This window comes from Myotis brandtii, unplaced genomic scaffold (assembly GCF_000412655.1).
Source record: "Myotis brandtii unplaced genomic scaffold, ASM41265v1 scaffold112, whole genome shotgun sequence".
Classification (NCBI taxonomy): Eukaryota; Metazoa; Chordata; class Mammalia; order Chiroptera; family Vespertilionidae; genus Myotis; species Myotis brandtii.
This window is the reverse complement of record NW_005353838.1, coordinates 4,003,489-4,030,594: the sequence shown is the minus strand read 5'-3', so window position 1 is coordinate 4,030,594 and position 27,106 is coordinate 4,003,489. Positions and strand designations below refer to the sequence as shown.

Here is a 27,106-nt window from a genome sequence, read left to right as displayed (position 1 = left end):
TGTAGTAGGTGTCCTATAGGGCCCAGTGGCTCAGCCTCCCCAGTCAACTGAGCTGTGAACTCTAGGTGCACCCCTTTGTGGGCTGTGAGCACAGTCTTGTTGCAGTTGAGACTTGATTGCTGTCGGCGTCACTTGAGGAATTAATCACCAGGCCAATTGACTGTGAGAACTAGCTGGGACTACAGTGGGAGAGCTGCTGTGCAGGAAACACCCCCATGGAGCAGGACTTTGCTTCAGTGGGGCTTTGGTGCTGAGTCTTCCCTTTGCATGTGTTGCTCATGGATGTGTAGAATTGTAATCTGGTATGGTCTGAAGCTGTCCACTGGCTCTTGGGTTTCCAGGGATATGCAAAGTCAGCCACTGCCTGAGGCCACCCAGCAGGAGCTACAGAGAGATCTGCAGATTCTTCCTATTTGTATTGGGTTTGGAAGTGCCTAGGTGAGGTCCAGCTGTGAAGCAAGGCAGGCTGGTGCTGGTGCCGGGTCTTGGGCCTTTTATCGATAGGTTTGGGGCATATTGACACCAGCCTTGGCTTGAGAGACTTTAGCAAAATCTAAAGCCTAAGCCAGAACAGGCCATTCATATGGAAACACTGCTGCAAACAACTTGGGTGGGGCTGCAAATTGGATGGGGCAGGGTTTCATCAAATCACCAGGGCAGGGCAAACAGTGTGCTCCAAGTTGATGGGGACTCAGATATGGTTACCTCCCCTGGGTTGGGGAGGTCTTGGCATAGGAACAATGACCCCTGTGAGCACCTCCCGAGTATCTCCATCTGGTAGAAAGCCATCCCTAGTTCCTGCCCCGATGCCAGACAACCCAGTTCCTCCCCATATGTGTCTAGGTTCCCCAATGCCTCCTGGAACTGGAGCTCAGAGGAAGTGAGTCTAAGTTTGTGCCTGACCCTTTAAGAGGGACACCTGGGTCTCTGGTAGCTTCCGTGTCCCTCAGCCTCAATCCCCACTGGTTTTTACAGCCCAAAGTTATGGGGACTTCTCTTCCCAGCTCTGGGATCCTGAGTTGGGGGGTCTGGTGTGGATCCTGGACCCCTTGCTCCTCATAGCAGCCTCTGTAGGGACTATCTCCCTCTGGATTAAAAAAGCAGCCCACATAGGTCCAGACCAGCCTGTTCCACACCTCCACCTCTCCTACCAGTCTCGACGTGCTTTCTTCTTTACTTCTCTAGTTGTAGGACTTCCATTCCATCAGCTTTCAGGTAGTTCTGAATGATGGTTGTTTTGTGTTTCATCTATAAACAAATTTCTTAACCTCCCTTGCAGTTAAGTATGGCTGTGTAATTCTTAACAAATGAGCAAATGCAATGATGTGGGCCACTTCTGGGACTGGACTTATGGAAGCCAACATTTATTCAACATTACTCCTCCTTACTTTCTTTTCTATTATTGTTGGCAGGAACTCCCAACAACCCAGCTTCAACCAAGCCTTGAATTAGGATGCTTGAGACCAATGATTGCATGAAATGGAGTTGTTCTGCAACTTAAACCTCTTACCTTGGAATGCTATGAGAGAGAACTGACCTTCTTTGTTCTTTAAGCCACTTTTATCCATTTATCCTAACTAATACCAGCTTCCAAGTTCAGGTATGGTTATTTCTTCAAAATAAAAGAGGCAATGTTTCCTTAACCTCTTTTGAATATAGCTCTTATGAAACAGTTGGCAGGGCATTAATGGTTCACTAGAACATTTTGAAGTTAAATGATGGAGTATATAGTTATGAATGAGGTCAGGAAATATTTTGAAAGACTCAATAGATCTATGATATTGTGATTGGTAAGAAGTATATAGTATTTGGTCTTCACACTGATTTCTGGCACAAGAGCTTGGAAAAATCTTGGAATTTTTCTGAGTGATAAGGATGAGAGGTATGTCCTTTGTTATTCATAATAAGCTCCTTCCAACCACACCTGCGTCCATCCTAATGTGCTTGGAGGATGGGATCTGGTTTCCAGAGAAACTAACCCTGTGATGAAAGGGTTAGAACTTTTAGCCAAACCCTGGACCTCCAGGGGGAAGTGAGAAGGGCTGGAGACTGAGTTAATCACCAGCAGCAAGGATTTAACCAGTCATTCCTCTGTACTGGAACCTCCACCGAACCCCTTCACTGATAAGGTTCAGGGCACTTATGGGTCAATGAACACAGGAGAGTGGTGAGAGGAAGTGGCTCTCCCTCACCCATACCTGGTGCTATGCATCTCTTCCATTTGACCGTTCCTGAGTTGTACTCTTTATAACAATAAGTAAATAGGAATGGTAAGTAAATTGTTTTCCTGAGTTCTGTGAGTCCTTCTAGCAAATTATTGAACCCGAGGAGGGGGGTCTTGGGAACTCCCAATTTATAGCCGCTCAGTCAGAAGTAAAAAATCTCTGGGATTTGCAATTGGGGTTTGAAGTGGGGGCAATCATGTGGGGCTGAGCCCCTAACTTGTGGGATCTGATGCTAACTCCAGGTAGACCGCATCAGAGTTCAATTGAATTGTAGGAGAATTGGTTGGTGTGGGGGGGAAACTGCACGTATTTGGTGTCACAAGTGTTGTAAAAACAGTTCAGATGATCTTCAGTCCTACTTTTATATTGAAGTTGGATACATAAGTAGCATTCATGGTAAAACATAATGTACGTTTATTTATTTAAACATTTGCATTCCTGTAGGTGAGAGAATGAAATATTATAGCCGGGAAATTTCTGCATCTTATGCTTCTAGATAGAGAAAAGTACTTCCCCCAAAAATACTCTGTTGGGGAACTTGATTTAGTAGCACACATAGCAGCAAACTAATAGAAACTGTCATTAAACCATTGATAAAGCATAGTCCCCAGCTGAGCCTTCCTATAAACATTACTCGGTAAAGCCAAAAAAAATGAATACAGACTGTATAGTGACATCTGCTGGATACCTGATAATGCTTCAAAGACAAATGAGGATTTAAACTGGGTTCTACTATAGATAAATATTGTTCTTTAAGCTTCTAAATCAAATGTAAGATGTCATGTTTCTGACTCCAAGGAGCACGGTTTTAATCACACAATTTAAGAGTGGCTAAAGGGAACACCTACCAAATGCGTTTTCTGAGACTAGCCTGGATTTAACATGACAGAACCTCATTACCTTCATCAATACCGTGTGAGGCTTACAGAATGCAGCTGGTGAGCCACTTCCTAGGGAGGCAGATCCCAGAGAGTAGGAGACAGCAGTGGGTTCTATGTCTGTTATTTCTATGTCCAGTTACTCAAAATGTATTTCCTCTAATACACACACAAACACAAACACACACCATGTATGACAGTACAAGCCATGAAACCTCCCAACCAAAGGTGCCCAGACATTGGAGTGATCACCTCCAAAGGAAATGGTGGTTTTCATCACATTGTTTCTCTAGCAATGTCCTCTTCTGCACAATGCTCACACGTGTCCCCTTTTAAAAAGGGAAATTATCTATGACCTTCAGCAAAATCTTTTTGGCGTTCAAACACTATGTGAGTGACTGAAGTCTCCTTCCTCAGAGAGGGAACTCGAGAAGGAATATCAAAATTCACCTAATTAATGAGTTCTTAGCCTTAGGAGGCTCCCTATGCTACATTTTCACACTATTCCACTTGACTCCTTTAATCCCACCCTTGGGTTAGTTAGTTCTTCCTTTCTGGCCTAGGGACCTATATCAACTCTTATGTTCTAATCAAAGCATCACCCCTGTACAATCATGGTAGAGTTCCATCAGTAGTATGTCCATCTGTGGGATTTCTTCCTCTTCAATACTTCTTAACCAGATGTCTCTTCTCTTCCTCCACAGCCACCCTGAGGAGGATTTTTCACCTTTCTCGCCTTGCTCCTTTCCTCTTGCCTCATCTCCAGCTAGGGAGCCTTTCCTGGCAACCCTGGCTTTCCTACAGAATGTTGCTACGGTGCTATATCTCTTTCTTTTTTACCAGTTTCCAATGTTCTATATGGAGATGCCTCCCTCAGGGCAGAAAAAAATTATTGATAAGACTAACAACTCCTCCAGCTGAATTTCCCAATTCTTTGCTGATAAGTATGAATTCAGTTTCACCACCGACTAGCAAAAGTGGAGAAGAAAGCATTTTTCCACAAAGCCCCATGCAGGATGTATGTTCACTGCTTTTCCTCTTTTTTTTTCTCAGAATACACTCCTTTCCCAACTCATAATTGATTTTGAAGAAAGGGAAAAGACATTTGCCCTAATGTCAAAGCCTTCTACCTAACTCTTCATCAAGGAATCTGCAATAACTATCCAATCTTGACCATCACATAGGTAATCTTCTGAAAAAGTTTTCATGTTGTATTAAATAGGAACATACCTAAAACTCTAGTATGTTATGATAATCCATATACCAGCAAGACAAACATAATATAGGGTGGGGCAAAATTAAGTTTACAGCTGTTCGTATGAAAAATATCACAATTAATAATAATACAAGAATAAACTCTGTTTTGCGTACTCACAACTGCAAACCTACTTTTGTGCCACCCTGTATTAAACAAATATAGTAAGGTTTGACTCCAACAGTAAGACTTGAAAGCACCGATGATCTTCATAACAGGGTTTTAGGTATATTCCCCCAGTCTCCTGCAAGGAACTGTTATTATTATTCTGTCTAGAAGTGTCCCTCAGAAAATTTTAAGAAAAAGTTCTGTAACACCAGCTATTTGGCATCCTATGCCTGACTACATTCAATTGAATCTCTGAAATTAGTCAAATTATTTTGACTTTATAAACAGAATAAACTAAGTTAATTCAGCAAAACAGGTTGTCTATAGAGATATAGACAAAGATATAACCAAAGAATTGAGGTAAGATCCAGCCTCTTTCTTCCATTTCCAAGGTTGCTAACTGATATAAGTTGGTTTATTTCAGTGTGAATTAATATGGGACATGATATACACACGTATACATATAATTGCATTCTGGTTTTTCATTTAACAGTCCAGATAAGGCACAAATTAAGAATGTTTACCACTTTTTACGTTTCCTTCTTTTCATATTTATTAATGCAACCACTCATTCATTTCTTCTGTACTTTTTTTTTTTTTTGCACAGGGGTTAAGATGGCTTACTTCAAGAAATTAAATAACATTTAATTTCTACTTTTTTTTTTTTTTTTTTTTGCACAGGGGTTAGGATGGCTTACTTCAAGAAATTAAATAACATATTTAATTTCTTTTTTTTAACTGTATCCTAAAGCAGCATGTGTTTTATTATTATTTGCAGTATATTTGTATTATTAGAACAGCACCACAATATATTTTCATTTAGATTTAGGACCAATCTCTTCACTGTATTCTATAACCATCAACCACTGTACTCATTGAAAGCAAAATATTATTAACCCCATGGCTGACTTCTCTATTGTTCCTGTACCTTTTTAAGGACGTATGCCCCTAAACACTTTGGCATGGCCCAGGACTTTAAATGGCTCTACCATGCATCTTTGGTAACAACAGCTCTATAAATTAATAACCATAAAGGTCTTTTAACAATGCTGGAACCTGTTCAATTGCTCTCCTCTAAGGAGCCAAGGGAAACATATATCTATTTTTATCTGACCTTTGGGATTTTCCACTGTCTGTCAGTTTAAAGTCTGTGGGAGGCTGACAGAGAAAATTAACAGCTGACTAGAAAGAAGAAAGGTATTATTATGACTAAAATCAACAATGCTGGGGAGGGAAGGGCTGGCCAAACTCATTGGATTACAGAAGCAATCCTTTATCCAGAATGGCTGTCCCATGGTAACTCAACTGTCTTGTAATCTAATCCCCTAAGATTTAACACTCTCACCTACTTCCTAATCATTCACCTCCTTTGTTGGAAAAGCAAAAGAATCTGTATATTTTGCAAAATTGATGGCATGAAGCCCAGAAACTATGACATAAATTTATCACAGAATAATATTTGAGAGCCTAGGGTTATAAATACTTTCTGTCACCTCTAGCATATATTTAATAGAGACAGCCTGTATCTAGTATGATAAGAAGAGTGCAGTACTTAGAACTATAGTTAATAATGTGCAACTGTTTTCCATGGAGAAGGAAGTGACTGCAAGTTGAAAGGTTTAAGTTAACTTGTCTTGGTGGTCAAGGAATTACTTGCATAAATATATTTCTGTGGCTCTGGTGTCACCTACACATTCCTGTACTCCTATTACCCAATCCACTGTAATGGTTGGAACACCCCTGCTCAGAAAGGGCAGTAGTATTTTGGCATTTGGTATCACAGCTGCAGTGAATGAATGACAACAACAATTCATAGGCATGTGGCACTTACAACAGTCCTCAGACTGTAATGTTCACCTGTGCATCTTGTTAAAATGCAGATTCTGATTCAGTTGTTCTTGGTTGGACCTGAGAGTCTGCATTTCTAACAAGCTCTCAGGTGATGGTAACGTTTCTGGTCCTCAGGTCAAACTTTGAGGAGTGACAACTTATGACATGACCAGTGTGTGGCATCTGAAAAGCAAGTAAACTCCCCCAAGTTAGAACATTCAAGTCTTTACTCACTGTGGGAACTCTGATCATAGTACGCCGGATGTTAAAGGCCCATGTGCCACATGCATGTGCAAAGGCAATGACACAGTAGTTTTACTGCATGCACTGCGCAGGTGCACCTTTATCTTATGTAACACTGATGTCACTATTTGGCAAGAAGCTTCTTTTGTCTGAGTGAGTATAAAAATGTGTTGCTGACCAGCCAGAGCACTGCTGCTTCGGGGGCTACTTTGAATGGCTGCTTTGTCGCTGTGGGCTGCTGTGTTTGCAATGGCCGCTTGGTCTGCAATAAAGCCTCTCCCAGCTGTTTCTGGCTGCTCATATCTTCTTCCAATTCCTGGCATCCAAGAAAGTCCCATCCCTACCAGAGGGGCTCAGACCGAACACTCACATTGATCCAAAAATATTTATCACTTGAGTTTCCTTCTCTCCTGACAATCACTTACCTTGTCAGTGAAGCCTATAATCCTGAAACAATGCTGAATTGCTTCGAACTGTCTTCTGTAAGACTCCTTGGAAGTTATGTCATGCATCACCCTTCCAGTCTCATCAGCTATGTACCTAAATAGAGTATGATCAAACAGAAGGATCACTGACTTGGCAAATGGCACCCCAAATACCAGGGCACCATTGGGCTCCTTCTTTGCAGGGGCATTCCCTAGTACTGTGGTGGAATGGTGGTGTACATATCTGAGTAAAATGCCTGCAGTTGCGTTCTGAACATTCTAGAAAATGCAAATGGTGAGAGGCCGTCCCTGCCATCTCATCCTCCGTATTTCAGCTGAAGGCATTGTGGATGTCCAGTGAGAACAGCCCCATTTCTTTTCAAGTTTTGTCAACTGCTAGTTACATATCAATTAAAAATTCACAATTAAAATCCCTGACACTTACTTAGGAGGTTTTTCCTCAGGAAGTCTGAACTCAGAAAGTTTCTTTTGGTGATAAAGACCAGCATAAATATAGTAAAATATGTGAAAATTTTTCTCTCCCCTGAGAACAAAAAGGAAGAGAGGACATTATTAATAACATATTCTGGGCTTCCACACCCCAACTAAATCACACCATTTCCTTTCTGTGCAATATATTATTCTGTAGCAAATTTGAATTTTCAGGCAATTCAATATGCTACATCCCAATTACAGAATATTAACAGTGATAGGATTAGTCTAGTAATTGTAACCATGTCACATTATTGAACACACTTAGGTTTACTGTACACAGAATGGAACATTTAAGATAACAGTTCTGTTTATACGTGTTTCTATTCCAGTCCAAATGACTATGCATCTGTGCCCATGCCTTATGTTAGTAGCTCAGGTTACTTCAGGTTACATCTTAGAGAGCTCAGCCAAACTCCCTACTCTTCTGGAGCCCTAAGTGGCTCACCAGTTTGTACAGCAAATTAGGGAGTGGAACCAGTCCCAAACTGAGGTCTTCACGCTTTCAAACTTGTACTCTTTTGAACACAATTCAAAATGACATGCATCAGTCCCCCTGGTCTACTGCTGTCCACCCTCTCCTAGGCCACCCTGGCCAGGGTCCTTTCAGATAGATGCTACTCTAAGTGTGGTCTATGGACTGCTGTCAGCTTATGATGAGACAAGGAACGGAAAGTACAACTGCTCTGGATCCCTTTCTTTCCTCTAGAGCAGTGGTTCTCAACCTGTGGGTCACGACCCCTTTGGGGGTCGAATGACCCTTTCACAGGGGTCACCTAAGACCATTGGAAAACACATATATAATTACATATTGTTTTTGTGATTAATCACTATGCTTTAATTATGTTCAATTTGTAACAATGAAAATATATCCTGCATATCAGATATTTACATTACGATTCATAACAGTAGCAAAATTATAGTTATGAAGTAGCAATGAAAATAATTTTATGGTTGGGGGTCACCACAACATGAGGAACTATATTAAAGGGTCGCGGCGTTAGGAAGGTTGAGAACCACTGCTCTAGAGGAAGATAGTCTCTTCTGTTCAATCCCAAGAATTCTGGCAAATCCTCCCCTTTTCCAACTTGGCTCTATGGAAAGACAGTTTGTCTTGCTTCTACTCCTTGTCCCTATTTATGACATGGGCCCCACTCTTTTCTCCAGCTTCTCCTGGATATCCTAGCCTTCCTCTGGTTGCTTATCCTATCAAAGCTCTTCTCATTTCTGCCCTGTAATCTAGATGCCTCTACTTGCCGTTTCTCACTCATTTGTTCACTCAACTTATAAATTTATCGAGTGCCAATCATGGCAGGCACTGCAGCAGATGCAAGGGATTTAGGACTCAGAGAATCCAGGCCCTCTGGAGTTCCCCTTCTAGTGATGGAGCTAGATGACTCAATAAGGAAACCTGTGAAGAGGACTTTGAAAGAGACAAAGGAGGGGCTGAGATGAAGAATAATGTTGCAGGATAAGGGCTACTTGTGTCAAGTCAGGGGAAGGGATCTCTAGGAAAATAACACTTAAATCAAACTGTGAGGCATGTGAAGGGGCTGGAAGGAGCTACAGAGAGAGAAGGGGAAAGCATTCCAAAGAGAGGGAGCAGCATATACACAAAGGCTGGGAGTGTGATAGCCCCTCAGATCCAAAAGAATGTAGCGAGAAGGGGGTGGGCAGGTAGGCAGGGCCCGCCAACACAAGGAGTTGTTAGGCCATACTTGGGATTTTGTTGATTAATCAATTAGAATTATTTGATGTGCTGGAGCCAGGGTGCACTGTAAGTGTGTGACATGAATACATTTATGTTGAGAAAAGTACACTCTAGCTGACGGATGAAGACTAGATTGTAAGAGAGGCTTAAACTGGGTAATGGCCCTGATGATGAAGAACAAAAGTAAGCTTAAAGATATGTTTTGGAAGAATAACTTAAAAAAATCCTACTAGAATGAATGAAGGCAGTGAGGAAAAGGGACCTGGAGTCTACCTCCCAGGTTTCTAACACAGCATGTGGTGATGGTGGTGTGCTTTATAGGGTTTCATGAAGCTGTGTGCCTGGTATGAATGTTGCTTGTTCGCTAACCTCTGGTAAATGTGCTGGCTTTGGCTCATCCATTTTGGTCTTCTTCTTTTTTTTTTTTTGCAGCTACCTCTAGTTCCAATTCTTTCAAACTTTGCCTACCAATATTCATTCCTAGCATAATTTCAACTTGATTTTCATCATGTGTCAATCAAGATTAGCTTAGTTCTGTTGCAATAATAAACATCCCAAGATCTGAGAGGCTTAACTCAACAAAGATTTACTTCTTGCTCAGAGTACATCCACTGAAAGCCAGCAGGGAGGGGGAGGGATTGTGTTTATCATAGTCACCCTGGGCCCGGGCTGATAGAGCAGTCACCATCTTGCACTTTGCCAGAGCTCTGGAGGGTCTTTGCATTAGATGCTAATTTGCCAGAACTGGTCATGTGACCACATCCAGCCACAAGCTACCAAGAAGGGGAATCCTACTATGTGCCCAGAAGAGGACAGAATCAGAAGGTCAGCTGAACAGGACTTGTAAAGCTGCCATCTTCTACTCATTCAATGTGTCTTCAGTCTATTTTACTGTTTAAGTGCTATCATATTGACTAAATTTAATAATAATAAGCTATGATTTATTAGGCGCCTATTATGTTTCAGATTTACATTTGGTATATCACATATCTTCTCATTTAATTCTCAGAACAGCCCTGGGATGTCAGCTTTAGTATGCCTTTTTTTGCATATGAGGAAAGTAAGGTATAAGGATATTTATGTTAATAAACAATATACACAATAAGAAATAACATAGCTGTGACTGGAACTCTTCTCACATTATATTAGTAAAAGACCACTTTATATTTGAACACAGAAAACTGGAGTTTCTACGCTGTCAGAGGTAGCTCCCTGAACTTTAAAATCACCTTAATTTTTGGAGAAATAAATGAGGTACCTCATAAAATTAATCAAGAAGCCACAGGGAAGCTAAAATAACTCTAACTCCATCCTTTTGCTCATTTGTTTCATTTTCTTCATGTCAGGCCCTATTTTGTGAGAAAACTGCAAGTGTGTGATAGAGGAAGATGCTTGGATTCTTAACCTAGAACAAGTCCTGTGGATTTTCCTTGCACATCTCTCTCAGATTCGTCAACTCTTCTCCTTCTCCATCTCCATCTCCATCTCCACCTCCATCTCCATCGCTATCATCTTACTCCTGCCCAACATCCTTTCACATGGATTTGGCAACAGCCTCAATGAAATACTTCCCCTCCAATCCATTCACCCTACTGAAGGCAGGACAGTCATTTCCAAATGCTTGTTGGGTTTTGTGACTCCCCTTCTTGAAAACATTCAATGGCTTCCAATTACCTTTAGAATAAGGTTCAGAAGAATAACTGCATTTAGAATAAGGTTCCCCAGCCTGGTTCCAAAGTCCTGCATGATCTGGTCTCGGGCTCATCTTTCCTCCTCTCTCCCTCTGAATTCCCCTCCTCATTGGCTAACTCCTAGTGATCCTCAGATCTCAGATACAGTGTCTCATACACAGGGAGCCCCTTCCTTCCTGGACTAGGTCATGTGCCCTTCCTTCTCCTGTTTTACCTTCACAGCACCTTACATTGCTTCCTGGTACTTAGCACAATTGTTCTGCATTTGAGATCCTCCCTGGGCTCCCCAATCCCCATCCACTCCAAGCTCCATGAATATTGGACCTTATCTATTTTGTTTATTCCTGCAACCCCAGGAGGGAGCACAGCCCTGGCATACAGCACGAATTCAGTAATTACTGCACAACGCATGAATGGAGCCTGTTCCTGAGGAGGTCTGGTGTCCTCCAATAGTAATAATAATAGAAAAAGTGGCTAACTCTGATAACATGTACCATACTGGGAACTTTTTAAAGGTTTTTCATATAAACAAACTATTAATTTTCACAGCAAACCCATGACGTAGGCTCTAGTATCATCTCCATTTCACAGATGAGGCACAGAGAGGTTAAGTGACATACCCAAAGTCACACAGTAACTATCAGAGCCAGCACCCAAACCCAGAGCAGTCCATGCTGTTGAGCACTATTGCTGTCCTGCTCTTCTTAAAAGAAAATAGTTTTTCCTCTCTCAATCTAGAGGAAAAAATTGACATGTAGAATATTCTCAGTACTTTTTTTTTAAGACAAGTTCAATTTTAAGGGGCCTAATGATTTTTAAAAGTATGTGCAATGTTGTTAAATTCTACTTGGTATAACCAACTCAGGAGAAAAGGGTATCTCTATCTCAAAGTACCCCTATCCCAGCCCTTTGTACTCTGCTTATAAACATCGTTTCAGTTAGAAATCACAATTTATCCTTTGCTTAAATAATTCTGTGCTCCTGAAGAGGCTGGGGGGTGGGGGGAACCATCCTAGCTATCAGGATGCTAAGGACAAGAGTAAAAATGCAGCAATTAAAATTCCCAAAGCCTCCTGGTCTGCATTGCAGAGCAAAACCAGTGATAAAATAGTGCACCTACACTGCCTGTTTTACAACTCTGGACTTTTCAAGGAGATATTCAGAGATTCTTGCTCCCATCACAGCTCCAGTTGGTGTAAACATCATCTCCAGGTATTTTCCAAAGCGGCTGGAATTGTCATTGATGACCGTGCATGCATTTCCAAAGGCTTCCACTAGGGAGTTAACTTGCAGAATTTTCTCTCTCAAGGTCTGATTATGAGCCTGTGCCAAACAGAGAGCAGTTACAAGGAGCCTCCAGAAACACTAGCCCAGCAATTTGCCAGGCATCCTTCCCTGCCCATAGAATTCACATTATGGATATTTTTGAGAAGAACTTCATTTGGGGAAATGAGCATCAACCTCCAGCCTTGCTTTCTCAGATGAGCAACTCGCCAGTGCATAGGCATCAGATGACGCTAGATTAGATCAGTTTTTCTGTCCAGCACACTTCACTTAAAATCCTTGACAATTAAAATGCCTAAACCATTTAGAAACAAGTTTAAATAGAGAGATCCCATAACTTTTTTCAGTCATCCATTATAATATTCATAAACCTCATCTGTAACAAATATTCCTTAAAATCTTTCTTGGCCTCATAATACACTAGCTCTGAGCATACGTAACTGCTAAGCCATTTCTAAGTCATTTTTTCAATGTCCATTTCACCAAGCTGACAACTTTTATTTTCCTCAACCTTTGCTCAAAGATTCCTACTTTCCAATCCTTGAATCACCTTAGTGGCTTTCCCAGATGCTGTTCCTAATGTTTAACCACTTTTACTACTTAATGGCTAACTGTTTCTATTGTATTAAAAACATAAAAAATGAATTGCCAATCATCTAGTAAATTTGTGCTGGCATTATTTTTCTCATGACATGAAAGAGAGATGGCATGCTGACATCTTAAGAGCCCTAGCTATCAGGAGGCAAATATACTAAAGATGGATTGTTTTGATGCAAACCCTAAAAAACAAAAACAGTGTTTCCATCATTTGTAAAATTGCGGTTACCCTGCAGAAACTTGTAGCCACAATACATATGGCAGGTGGTCAGTACCTTTCCCAAGAAAGTCAAATGCTGGACAATCAGGTGGGCGCTTTCTGTCTTCCCAGAGCCACTTTCTCCACTGATGACAATGCACTGACACAGAAAACAGAGTATTGGTGAGGAATTCACAGCACAGAAAACACCCTGTGTGTTCAGCTATGGTTTTCATATAACATCCACCACTGTACACTTTAATTTTTTACTCAGCAATATACCTTTCCTTTTCAGAACATCCAGAGCTTCTTCAACCGTTTCATAGCTGCCTGCTGTTCACTGTATAGATGTACCATAATCTACTTAACTCGTCCCATATGGATAGATACTTGATTTTTTTTCCTTTTGTTACAATAAACAATGTTGCCATGAAGAACTCTAGCTGTTCACTGTATAGATGTACCATAATCTACTTAACTAGTCCCATATGGATAGATACTTGATTTTTTTCCTTTTGTTACTATAAACAATGTTGCCATGAAGAACTCTGTACATAGGTCATTAATAATTATATGTAGGTTCATCTACAGAATAAATTGCTAGAAATGGGGTTGTTGCATCAAAAGGTAAATGCATTTGCATATCTGATGGATAGTACCAAATTGCTTTCCTAAGGATTGTACCAATATATGAAAATATCTATTTTCCTATAGTCTCACCAAACAAAGTATGTTGGACTTTTGCCAAAATGATAGGTCAAAAAAATGGTATCTCAGGGTAGTTTTAATTTGCATTTCTTTTATTATGAGTGAGGTTAGGTATCTTTTCATATGTTTAAGGTCATTCATACTCTCTTTTTAGTAACCAGTTCATATACTTCGCCTATGTTTTTGTATTGTTGGTCTTTTTATCATTCATTTCTAGGAGCTCTTTACATAGAAAAGAGATTAGTGGATACAGTATAATTTAAAAAAACTATACACTTGGTCTTTGTCTCTGGTTCCTGGCTCAAAGCTTCTAAAACCCTCAGAATTTCCTGAATGGTAGGAGTGATGGGAATATCTTTTGTTATTCACAAACAAGTACTTTTCAACCAAACCCAACTGCTAACCAAATGGTTCAAGGTGGGGCTTCAGGATGGGGGCTGGCCACCAGAAAGACCAAACACATGATTAGAGGGTGGGCACTTTCAGCCTCTCCATCCCAACTTCTGGGGAGGAGAGAAGGGATAAAGATTGAGTGAGTAATAAAAACTCTAGATAGAGAAGATTCAGAGAGCTCATTCTGATGTGAACATGCTGAGGTGTTGGGAGGGGGGCGTGCCCAGAGAAGGCATGAAAGCTTTGCAACACCCCTCCTCCCTATATCTTGCCCTCTGCATCTCTTCCATTTGGTTCAGTTCCTGAGTTGTAACCTTTATAATAAACCAGTGAACGTAAGTAGTATTTCCCTGAGTTCTGTGAGTTGTTCTAGTGAAATTTCAAACCTGAAGGGGATTGTGAGAATCCCTGAATTTGTAGTCAGCCAGGCAGAAGTGTGGGTAATCTGGCCACCCCATTTGCTGCTGGCATCTGAAGTGGAGGCAGTCTTGTGGACAGATCTCTGACCCTGTGATATCTGTGTTAACACTGGATATAGTGTTAGAACTAAATGGATTGAACTGTTGAACATCCAGTTGGTGTCAGAGAGGCTGGTGTTGGAAAAGACACACATTTGGTGTCAGAAGTGGTGCTGGAAAAAAAGACAACATGGTAGGGCAACTTCTTAACTTGAGTAACACATATATCTCTCCATTTACTTCCTCTGGTGAAATATATGGACACTCCACAAGTCTCTGGGAAAAGTAAGAATTTGGAGAAGCCAAGTTTCTAACCTATGGGGAATCCATGTACCCATGTACTCCATTTTGTAATTTGCACTGTTATAATTTCATCTATTCCTAAGCAAATCCAAAGCAGGAACTTCACAGTCTCAGGAAATATACACATAATAACTCTCTTGTCAAATTTCCTCATGAAATAAGGTTATTTCTATTTTATTTTTTTAAATATTTTATTGATTTCTTACAGAGAGGAAGGGAAAGGGATAGAGAGTTAGAAACATTGATCAGCTGCCACCTGCACACCTCCCACTGGATATGTGCCTGCAACCAAGGTACATGCCCTGGACCGGAATCGAACCTGGGACCCTTCAGTCCCCAGGCCGCCGCTCTATCTACTGAGCCAAACCGGTTAGGGCGGTTATTTCTATTTTAAACAAAATAAAGACACAAAGGAAAACATATTGAAAGTAAAGGAAGGGTCCAAGGTTAAATAGGCCACCACTCTGAACTGGAGGTCCAGCAAGCTCAAACATATGAGCTAGCTTTGTGTTTAACTAGCATTGAGTGCAAGGTTTGTTCAGTATTTACCAAATCCATCACAATTTCTCAGCAGCTAAACAGTGTAGTGCCTGGCCACTATGAACCTATGAGCAGTATTTCATACAAAAAGGACTGGACCATAAACATTCTGAGACCTAAATAGGAATGAATTTCATTTGTCATTCTACATTCTCTTTTTATTACAATCATTGAATGTAAATGGGTTTCTGTTAGCTCTATGTCTCAGATTCACATTAGAAATATCCTTATTACATTGAAAATGAGTGCTCTTGACAAGAAAGTTTCATGTTTCTTGAAAAAGGTTTTCATGTTCTGCTACTCTGGCTTCACCACTGTCCGTGTTCCACCAAGCTACTATTTCATTTGCCATTTCCTTGAGCCAATACCAGCAACCAGAATGGAAAGTTTTCTGGAAGACTTAGGAGCTGCAGAGGAAGACAGAACACAATCTACTGTGTGACTTGGTAGAGAAGGAATGTGAGTTCTTACCTGGTCTTTGCTGGAAGTAACCATACATTGGTAAGCAGCATCTGCTGATGCAAAGATGTGGGGGGGATTTGAGGCACGTTTCACCCCATGATAAAGTCTGGAAAACTGAAGAAAAGATAATTAGTTTAACGGACTCTACTACTACTCCACTGGACCTTCTAATGCTCCAGTACCTGTGGCCATGAAACCAAGGCTTTGTCACATATTTGGGGAACTGTAGCATCAAGAAGGCTGTAGAATCTACAGGCCTGAGTTCAAATTCCAGTTCTTCGCTTACTGGCTTCATGAGCTCATGCAAGGGAGTGAACCTCACTATGTTAAGTCTCCTCACATACCAAATAGGCTTAATAATAGTGCCTGTTTCCAGGGTTGTAAGAAGTAAACGAGGTAACCCAATGCCTGCAGCAAGCACTAAATGAATGTTAGCGATCATTGTTACATCTTGCTTTAAAAAGTTCCCCCAAAATGTAAGAGTTCCTTCTGTGTTGCATTATTATCTGTAGTTTGGGATAACACCCCTCAGGGGGGGCATAGTTTTATTCTCACTTTTTCCTTCTTTTCATTTTCCCTTGTGATTTTTAATTTCCTACTAAGAAGCAACATGTTCTTAAAGCATCGCTTACCTGTGGAGAGTATATGCTTAGATTCTGGAAGGGGTTTAAGGCAATTAAGATGTCGCCGACATATGTGTAAATGAGCAAGTCCACATAACGCTCCTGCAACTGGTGAATAATTGTGTCCTAAGAAGAGGATAAATGGCATTGAGAGTAAACATCATTTCCAATAAGGGAGAGACTCTAAAAATAAAAACAAATATCCTTACAAGAATATAGGGTGTCCCCAAAATGTATACACACACTTTGAGTAATTATAAAGGCAGTGTTTATTAAAATACATTTCATTTTCAAAATTGAGTTTTAGCTCTTACAATGTGTATACATTTTTTGGAACACCCTATGTTTTCCTCTAAAAGATGAAAGTAGTCAATTTAAAATATACAGTGACTCAAATGATACTAAAAGCAGATCTCTGTCTTGAAAAAAATAAAAAAAAAAATAAGAATATCTGAAAGAATTAGTCTCCCTGGGACTTGCTAAAAGATATTGAATATCCAGCAAAGGTTTTATTTGTTATTATGAAAAATGTACTTCACCCAATCAAAATTCTCCATTTAGAATTTGATTTAATAGGTCATTCCTATTGATAAAATATAGACAAAATAGTAATTTTATTTCTAAAAGCACTGCACTTAAAATTTATGTGGTGGGAATATAGAATTGCACACTTTTATAAAATAATGTTTCATGCATTGCAGTTAAGGGTCCCCAGAGGTAGAAGCAGGGCCAGTGCAATTAACAGCTCTATTAAACATGCATATTTTAAACGGGGATTATCACAATTTTCAAATTTAGAACTCCAGCTATATTAACTTCACCACTTCCCTAAGTGAAGCTCCTCTTTATGAAGACCAAGCAATCATCTTCATCTAAGGGTTAAACTGCATTTTTTTCTAAACAGAAAAACATATTTCAACTCATATAACACAGTCACATCTACAACATAAAGAGCTTTATTGGAAAAAAATCTAGTCCTTTTCTCGTCATCATTTAGGATATTTCAGGGACTATAAAAAACTGTGCAGGGTGTCACAGCAACCAAATACACCCTGAGCTTCACCAAGGCTATGCAAGCAAATAAACTTTCAAGCGACTATAGGAGGATATGGTCTAAACAAAAAGGTCAGACCATTCACATGACACAAATGTCATCTGTGAGAATTATCTCCTAAATGTTTAGTACCTCGTCCAGAACCTCTAGATTGACCAAATCATCCTCAAGGCAGTATTTTTCAGCATCTTCCGCGTGATAGGGTCTTCTGGTATGCATCCTTTCACGCCTAGAAGTTTACCCAAAGAATATTAGCACAAAGACAGTAAATAATGTAGCGGGAAGGAGGCAATGAAGATGTCTTATTCACAGTCTTGTCCCAAGAAGTCTTATCACAGAGACTTCAGAGAAAGGAACAGGAAGAGCAAGTCCAGTCCAGGACCCCACGTTCTCTCCCTGTCACTGTGGGACTCACAGGGGTTAGTGAGCTCCAGAGCTCTAGCCTTTCTTCTACCACAGTAGGAAGCATTACCAAATGGGTCCATCTACTACTTCTATCTGCTTTTCTTCCATGCCAATCCCAGCACTTTCTCACATTGTTTCTGTTCACTTGTAGGCATATGGTTTTCATTGGATTACTTCCTCTGAGGTCCCCTCATGCTATCCACTGGTATCATCCCCAACTTTTTGAGAAATTTTAAAACTATAGGAAACTTCATAGAAAAATATAGCAAACATCAATAAATCAATAAGTGCTTACATTTTATGTTATTTGTTCATTTAAAATCCCTTTGTGACCCATGTTCCATACCACTTCCCTTTCTTGAATGGCCACTACTTGGTGGGTATCCTTCTAGTCTATTTTTAAATAGTGATTATATACAATATGTACCCATGAACAACATACAGATTCTGTATGTTTAATTATAAAAATGATATTATAGTGTAGGTATCATTCTGCAAACTTGAGAGAAATCATTAATACATATTTCAACATTAGGCTGATTCCAGTGTCTTGCTCTTAGAAACAAAGCAGCACTCAGCATCTTTATATGAGCAGGTGCCAAGCAGTGCCACCAGGGCTGCGATGGCTATCTCTGACCTACTGCAGGCTGTCTGCACGCCCAGCTGTCCATCTCACCGATTTAACCTCCATGCAGATGCTGTCTGCGAATCTGAGCTTGATTCTCATAAAAATCTTCTCCAATAATATTTCATAAACAACAAACAACTTTTAAAAGGTTTGACCTGCTGTGATTAGCAATGTATAACCTCTTCCCATGTGTACAGGCAATCGAATTCCGTAAAATTATTTGCTCCCAAAATTGAAGCTGGCAACTTAGAAGCTGATGTAGATGCAAGGTCCTTCCACTCGGAAAAAGACCACCTCATTTTCTCAGCCATTGAAAAAAACATGACCTGCTAGCCCTTTCTCTGCCTTCCCCACCTACTGTTCTTCTGAAACTGCTGCCTGCTTCACCTTCCTGCTCTGGCTATGGGATGTGGAGGGTCTATTGATGAGAAAAAATATATTTATTACAATTTTTATGTCTTTACTTATATTATCCTAGATTACATATACTTATAAAAAAGTGTTATATTGTTTTGTATTTGTCTGTTTTTAAATTAATCATTCCTGAAGAGCTGCTGTCTTCACTTCAGGTTAATCTCCATGCCACCTGCATTATGATTCAAACCATTCCCGTGTGAGCATCTTTACTACCGCATCACTGGGCCTGCAGACTTCTATGTGTGGACCGATATAGAATGATACTGACAACTATTATATGACAAGGAGAGATTCTGAGATGTCCTAAATTAAATTACAGCAGGCTGGAGGGGTGGAAGGAAGAGACAAGAGATGTTAATCAGCTAACAACTGCAGGCTGAGACCAACCAAGACTGATAACATTCCTGAATGTATGTTAAAAGTCTGAGTTAACCTCCAGGTGGCTGTTTTGGCAATTATCTAAAAAGAATAGCTGAATAACTGACACAGGGCCCCTGCATCTTGTTTATTTTGAATGAACTTCCAGACTATTGCCCACAACCAATCCTGAAGAGCAAACACTTCGTCCTGTGGACTATGCACCCACCCAGAATGAGCCCCACTTCCAATTCCATACGACTAGGACTTGTTTTCTAGAGTTCCTATTTGTTTTTATGAGGCTCTAAGTATGTTGTCTGCCAGGTCTGGTTTCTCAGACAAATGGAGTTCTCCCACCCTTTATGTATAGCCAATTTAAATTCTTTCAAAACAATGTATATATTCCTTCCCCAAATTCATGTATAAGAGTGCCTGTCAACTCCAGGATGGTGGACACGTTGTCCTCTCCATCTACCCCTGCTGCTGCTGCTGGTTTAGTCTGCATGCCCCCAGGACCTGGTCCTTTTTCTGGCTAGCATATCACTCAATGAATTCCTTTCTTTTAGAAAAGTTTTAGGCCATTAAAGTTTTTTTTGTTTTACGTATATTTTGTCCAAAAGTGACTCCCTAATCCCTTAGCCTCTTCCTGTTTGTTGACTATGCCTGTGGAAGCGGTGACTTCCAGGTAGGAAGGTCAAACCAGGGCTGCAGGAGCTTCACGTAGGTGCGGCAGAAGACAGTCTTCCCTTCACCACAACCATGACGAAGAACAAAGTAATATAGAAGGAGGCCTCTAAATCATAACTCAAGGAGGGGATGGAACCAAAATCCTTTAGCCTAACAATGACAGGGGATGTGCTAGTGAGAGGCTAAATTTTGCACTAAGAAATGCCTGATGGTCTTTTAGAGTCAACCTGTGGCAGGACCATTGTATAGGACACCACTGCCTCCATTCTTCCAAACTCAGGATCACAGCCATCCCCTCCAGCCAAGAGCAGAACTGGAATGAGTGAAGAATGACTAACACAGGTTCCAGACACAAAATCTGCTGAAACTGGCATGGCTCAGTGGTTGAGCATCGATCCATGAACCAAGAGGTCACGGTTCAATTCCCAGTCAGGGCACATACCTGAGTTGCGGGCTCAATCCCCAGCATGGGGCGTGTAGGAGGCAGCTGATCAATGATTCTCTGTCATCATTGATGTTTCTACCTCTCTCTCCCTCTCCCTTCCTCTCTGAAATAAAATATATATATTTTTTTTGTTTTTATATTTTTTTAAGAAAAACTGCAGGGGATCAATAAAACAAAGGTAGAGAAGGAATAAGGAGTCCAGGCTTACTTACAGGTGGTAGCCCTCAAGACCAAGACAAAGGCTCCTGTGGGCATGGACAGAGCTCAGGGACAAGCTGACACATGGATAGATCAGAGAAACCACTCCCTTATCAACACACTCAATGGGTTCCATATAGTAAAGAAAATGTTACTCAAAATTGAGGATAGAGTACTACTAATAGAACAAAGTCAGTGATGTTGCATATTTCTTCCAAATCCTTATTTCCAGTTTGTTATACCCTTTAATAACAGCGTTGATAAAAGAGAAACTTTTATTTGTCTATCCTATATAATAAAGAGCTAATATGCAAATGGTCGTTGTACCCTCGCACCGGGGCCGGGGGACCTGAGGCCAGGCCGGGGGACCTAAGGCCGTGCCCCCCACCTGGCAGGGCATGACGGGGGACCTGAGGCTGCGCCCCCTGCCCTGCGGGGCTTGACGGGGGGGGGGCCAGCTGGGTCTGGGTCTCGCGTGATTTCGAGGCATGCTCTAGTGGGCAGGGACTTGACTCTGGGTCCTGCGGCACGCCCCAGACTCTGACAGGAGGTAGATTTTCATATACATTTTACTAATTTTCTTTCATCTCTGGCACTTCTATTATAGAGAAAGGGCAAATAGCAATATTAAAATATTTCCTCTATTTAATTCCCTTTTAATGTGCACGAATTTCATGTACTGGGCCACTATATAATCATGGACATAGAATGTGAAAACAATGGAAGATTATGAAGGCCTGACACCATTTCTACTGAAAGTGCAATACGGATGGAAATACATAACTTTAATTACATAAGCTCTATCTTATCCTGGAACTTAAGCTTCCATCTATCAAATAAACATCATGTAGATTAAAGATAGAAGAATAATTTGGATGGAAATCTCTATAGTATCTTCCTGGGTTGTTTTTTTTTTCCATCTAAGCATGGTTTGGGCCAGATTTCCAATAAATCAGTATCTCATCATCAATTATTTTAGACATATACTCACCTTCTCTAAGCAGCAAGAATCAGTGGCACTAGCAGAAAATTATATATGAATTTTTTCACTCAGTTATAGAGAGACATATATAGGTGCAGATAGTGATTATAACAGGGTGTGGGTTTATTTCTTGTCTGTTAGGACAGGAGGATATTTAACCTCCTATGTGTCAAGCATCGTCAGCACTTGATGAAGTTTTCATTCAGAAGTCATTCATTTACATAGAAGCCCAGGAGCCCATCAGTGTACGTACTATGGGGTTGGCGGTGCAGGCACTCACACTCACATTTGCCAGTAAAAGAGGAAGTGAGTGAGCAGGCTTACTGAGAAAATCTGGGCAGCTATTACAGTGAGAAATCTGTTTTTAAAGGTCACTGCTGCAGGTTGAAAAGAAATCAGAAAAGCTGAGGTCATTGTTTTAATCAGCCTCAGGCAAACTGCAAGGGTAGAATCAAAGTCCATTCAACAGAGCAGAAAACAAATCAGCGACTTAATTCTTCTACCAAGTAATAGAGCAGACCCTTGGCATTTAAGAATTTAACATTTGTGGTTTCAGCTGGTCCCAAGCCACCGGCAGGGGAATGACATGCTGGATCTTGTAATTTTACGGAGGCTTGCAGTTGAGTACATGATGGGAGGTTGGAAGGCAGGAGGGGGTCCCCGTGCAGCTAACCCAGCACCTTCCCTACCTCCACACTCCTTCCAGACCGTGGTTGGGCTCTTCTCCCACTAACTCTTGTGAAGTGATGATAAAAATAAAAATAAAAAAAGCATGCTTTCATGGCTACTTCTCTGAACTGTAATGGTGACAGGACATACCAGATGATGTCAATGAATTCAGGAATTTGCAAAACTAATTTTGGGGAAAAGGTCTTTGTCAAGGTCAAGGAAATGGAAGCTGATGTAAAGGAAATGGCCAAATTGCTTAAAGCATCTCAGACAGGTTAAGTAAAAATGAAGCCCCAAACTATTCACAGAATTTTAGGGCTGTTTTAACCTCCTTTGAGAGAATAAGCCTTGGATACATAATGTCTCTATTGTACCTGAATCAAATATGTGCTATGGCAAAAATTATAAATTACTGGAAAAACAAAGTCCAACAGTTTTACTCAAACACTATAATCAGCATCAGCAAATGGTATCAGATCTCAAATAGTACAATGTCGCCAAAATATTTTTTTTGAAGTGGAACTGGATCACAGTCTTACTTTCCAAAAAACTGCACCACTTAGATATTCTCGAATTGACTGCGGTGATGGTTGCACATATCTGTGCATACACTAAACACTTTAATTGGGTAAATTGTACAATATGTGGATATCTCAATAAAATGTCAACATAAGACACGTTCAAACCTATAGAGAATTTTTATGAGTTTATTTGAGCCAAACTGACAACAATTGCTGGAAAACAAAACTAGGATGCTTCCACCCAGGAGAGGTGAGAGGGGACTCATCACCCAAGCTCTTCTTCATGCACAGGGCAGCCTCTGCTCTATTGTGAACAACAGATGACTCTTAGCCTTATTCTTGAACACTCCTTACCTTCTCATCATAACTGAAATGGACCACTTCCCCATAATGCTCTTGCCCTGGCTCTGTCTTCCATCCACTCACTGTGAGGAGTCAGGGGAAGGAGGCACCATCCTTGCCCCCCTCTGCCTTTTCCCATCCATTGTTCTCCCTAACCTCTCCCTCCCTTTGGAAAAATTCACATCACTCTCTTATATCATCTTCTCCAGCACTTGACCCCATTATCCCTTCTCTCTACCCCTCCCCTGATATCAATCTTTGGTGTTCCCATCCCCAACCAATCACTTTGTTAATTCTTCTCAAATTCTAATCTCAGGATTTCTCAATTTGTCAACTCTTTTAAAACGTTTATTTCTAGGAGCATTTTCTCAATCTGTTGAGGTTTTGTTTTCCAGCAACTGTTGTCAGTTTGGCTCAAATAAACTCATAAAAATTCTCTACAGGTTTGAATGTTTCTTATGTTGACATTTTATTGAGATATCCACATATTGTACAATTTACCCAATTAAAGTGTTTAGTGTATGCACAGGTATGTGCAACCATCACCACAGTCAATTTGAGAATATTTTCATTACATCACTTCATTGCCCTTTAGCTATCACTCTGCTATTATACCCCTAATCTCCATCTCTCCACCCACCCCACTCAAGCCCCAAACAATCTATTTTCTTGTCTTTAGAGAGTTCCCTAGTTTGCACTTTCATGTGAATGGAGTTTTATGATATATGGACTAAGTCATAGCATGTATCAGTGCTTCAATAAATAAAAACATTTATTTCTATTCCATAAAATTGTCTACAAATTGAGCTATGTAACTAGTTCCCAATTATCTCTCAAAAGTGCCCAAGATCTCAGTTCTACAAACCCTTTTCTTGACATCTTCTCACTGAATATGCTTTGTCTTCATTGTAACTGCCAGTCCCCTGACCCTGACCCAGACTCAAAGTCAGTAAGCCACTTCTGGCTTTACTTTCTTCCATACCCCAAAGACCCCAAGGACACTCTCCCGCTCACCTTGATTCCCTTGACCTCCTGTCCACCCATCATCCAAGTCATCTAAGCCAGTCTCAAGCCTAAAGAAAGCCACAGTATCTGATTTCTCTTCTACTCCTTCTTGCTAAGAATTGCTAGAGATGATAAATGGAAAGGGTGGTGGTGGTGACGTACATTTTTTGAGAGGGTCTAGTGTCAAATGCTTTTCAGAATGCTCGGCATGTGTTATCTTAAACACTGATAAACTTCATTAGTGTGGAATGCTATTCAGTTAAGTTCCACCTGGGTTTTTTGTGCTAGCGAGCAATCATTGTTTCCATCTCTAATGCGCCCACGATGATATTCCTCATAGTGGCCACTTCAAAGACTCATCACTTCCCTGGAGTGTAACTCCCAACTAGGAGGCCACTTTATTTAGGTTTTTGGAAAGATACAGGCCATAAACATGAGTTTCTTTAGAGTACTTTCTCTGCCCCCTGCTCCCCACTCCCACCCCTCAAATTTCTGAATATCTTCATATAACTTTTCTCTGTCTTTCCCAACCTAGAGGTTCTTTCTAAAGTCAATCTTCCCTTTAGGGCCCTGATTCCCACCCCCAACCCCCACCCCTCTTTCCCTCTCTCTCTCTCCAATGTCTCCCTCTATACAAGATCCTTTCCTTCACTTGTCCAAGTTTTCCCCTTCCCTATAGTTTCCTCACACTACCAACTTCTCTCTCCCCTGGAGAAAGTACTGAAGTGAACAGAACATTTCCTATCTTTGCAGGAAGAGTAAAACAGTTTCCCCTGTAACCTGTAGTGTTACAGAAAACCGGAGAAAAACCAAGCAACGCTCAGGGAGATGGAGTTACATTTATTATTACTCGCGGGCCCAGAGAAAAATGTCTCTAGAATTCTGGGTGAAGTCACACAGGAAGTTTCCTGTATTTATACCATTTTACCTTCTTTGTCTCCCAAATATGGTGTTTTCCAGTCCCCTTTGCAAATTCTTAAAGAGCCTCTATGTGCTGGGGCTTTGAGACCTCAACCAAAGGCTTGGCCTAGTGCCGGCACTGATAACTTCGTCTGGGGAAGGTTTAATGGCCTCTCTGAAATGGGAGTAGTCTTATTTTCCTTATTATTTAAGCCAGCATTTACAGAAGCCAAAGTGCAGGGTTAAAATTTCAAACAGCAGTTTTTATATAAGATGGATGCTTCAGTAGGTCTCATTTTTCTGCATTTGTTCTCAAAACTAAACAACTGTCTCCAGCTGGGGGCCCAGGACTGTTCAGACCATTGAAGAACCCTGCTTTGAGCAGAAAGCTGGTAGCTTTGTGCATTATCTGGAAGTACATAGTATTGCATTCGATGGAATATGAAAAGGAAGCAAAATTTTTTTGCTGGTCTCTGTCTCTTTGTGTCTTGCAATTTGTTTGATTGTGGTCTGAACCAGAGCAGGGAGGCAGCCCATGTGGGTAGACCCTGTGATACTGCTCTCTTTCCCTAATCCCTCTCATTCAATCCCCCAGGCAGTCCTAGCACTGCCACTATCTTAATATCTTCTGTTTTTGCAATTGCCATGATCTGCTCTCACACATCTCCCTGGCTCCAGCTCTGCCAACTCCATTCGCCTTCTCCACGCTGCAATCAGAACAACCTTCCTGGAGCACACCCTTGCTTGACACCCTTCAGTGGCTCCCAATTGCCTAAGGAACAAATCCAAGCTCATTAACCCATCATAACCTGGCTCCTTATCTTCCCCTGCCGCACCCCATGCCAAGTTCCAGCAATGCCAACTAATTTTTTACCAAATCCCCTAAACTCTCTCCGGTCTCAGTGCCTTTGCCCTTTGCTCATTCTCCCCCTCTACCTGGAATAACCCCTTCCCCAACTATCTTCAGGACAGTTCAAGGATCATCTTCCCACCAATTCCAGGGGTCTTCCTTTCCCAGGTGCTCTGGGAGGTACCCCAGCCTCCCTCCATCCAGGCACTTTTCATGCTGAGCTGTTCTCATCTGCTACTTCTCTGCTTCACACACCGGGCTATTAGCTCTCTATCAGGAACTGTATCTGACTCGCCTTTGTAGATCCCCCGCTCAGGAGAGGGCCTGACACATACACACATAAACATCTCATAACTGAATAAGTTAGATTTTAAATAAGAGATAGAAGTTGATATTTTTAACATTTAGTACCTCAGTACTGTTTATTTTCATGATGTTGTTTGGTAAGCAAACAAAGATGAATTTGCACAGATTAAATCCAAAAGAAACGGAGGCCTTTGAATTAAATAGGCCACGTGCACTACTTCTACTACTACTGTTAACACTGAGGGCTAACTCTGTCATCAACCCTATACTAATGTATTTTTTTTATGTGTTGACTCAACCCTCAAAATAACCCTCATTTTATAGATGAAACTTCAAAACAGAAAAATGTTACTAACTTTTCTGTAAGTGGCTGAGCTGGGATTGAAACCTGGCAGAGCTGTGGTTTTCACCACCACATTGTACCGCCTGCTGTGACCATTTGTGCAGAAAAATGGTGAGTTGTGTATTTGCCTCACTCATCTAAGCACTCCCCTCAACTCTTCTGGTTTTTCCCATCTCAATTTAGAAACTCACAAGTTTAAACATATTGAATTACCAGCATCAGATGACATGTGAGAGTTTCTGTCTGTGGGCTTAACGCATAGGTAGCCAACCCCTTGCCAGTTGCTAAGGGTGCACAGGGTGCCCGGCAGGCTGTGTCAGTTACATGCATTGTGTTTCCTCTAGAATTAATTTTCCTTTTAGAATAAGGTCTCCATACCTATGTGTGCGGTTGCATTTTTTTAAAGTGACTTTCAAAGAAACACCAACTCCTGAGTGAAACTGAAGATTACAAAGACCCTGTGAGAAGCCTTTGCCACCATATGAGGCTTTTGACAACATCAAAGGAGTTAACAAAGATAAAGAGAAATGAGAGAAAGTGGGTGAGAGAGCCTGGAGACAGACTGTCTTTGG

At 40.9% G+C, this 27,106-nt stretch overlaps 1 protein-coding gene across 1 annotated transcript in view; it reads right to left on the bottom strand.

Moving 5' to 3' along the window:
- The window catches only part of MYO3B (myosin IIIB), a 443,210-nt gene that overhangs the window by 268,454 nt on the left and 147,650 nt on the right, over positions 1–27,106 (bottom strand). Inside the window, exons 10-16 of the mRNA XM_014545672.1 lie at positions 17,612–17,708; positions 16,435–16,551; positions 15,812–15,916; positions 13,015–13,098; positions 11,979–12,181; positions 7,410–7,508; positions 6,965–7,079 (exon numbers count right to left, since the gene is read on the bottom strand). Coding sequence (XP_014401158.1) covers positions 6,965–7,079; positions 7,410–7,508; positions 11,979–12,181; positions 13,015–13,098; positions 15,812–15,916; positions 16,435–16,551; positions 17,612–17,708 — 820 coding nt within the window. The remainder of the gene's footprint in view (positions 1–6,964; positions 7,080–7,409; positions 7,509–11,978; positions 12,182–13,014; positions 13,099–15,811; positions 15,917–16,434; positions 16,552–17,611; positions 17,709–27,106) is intronic.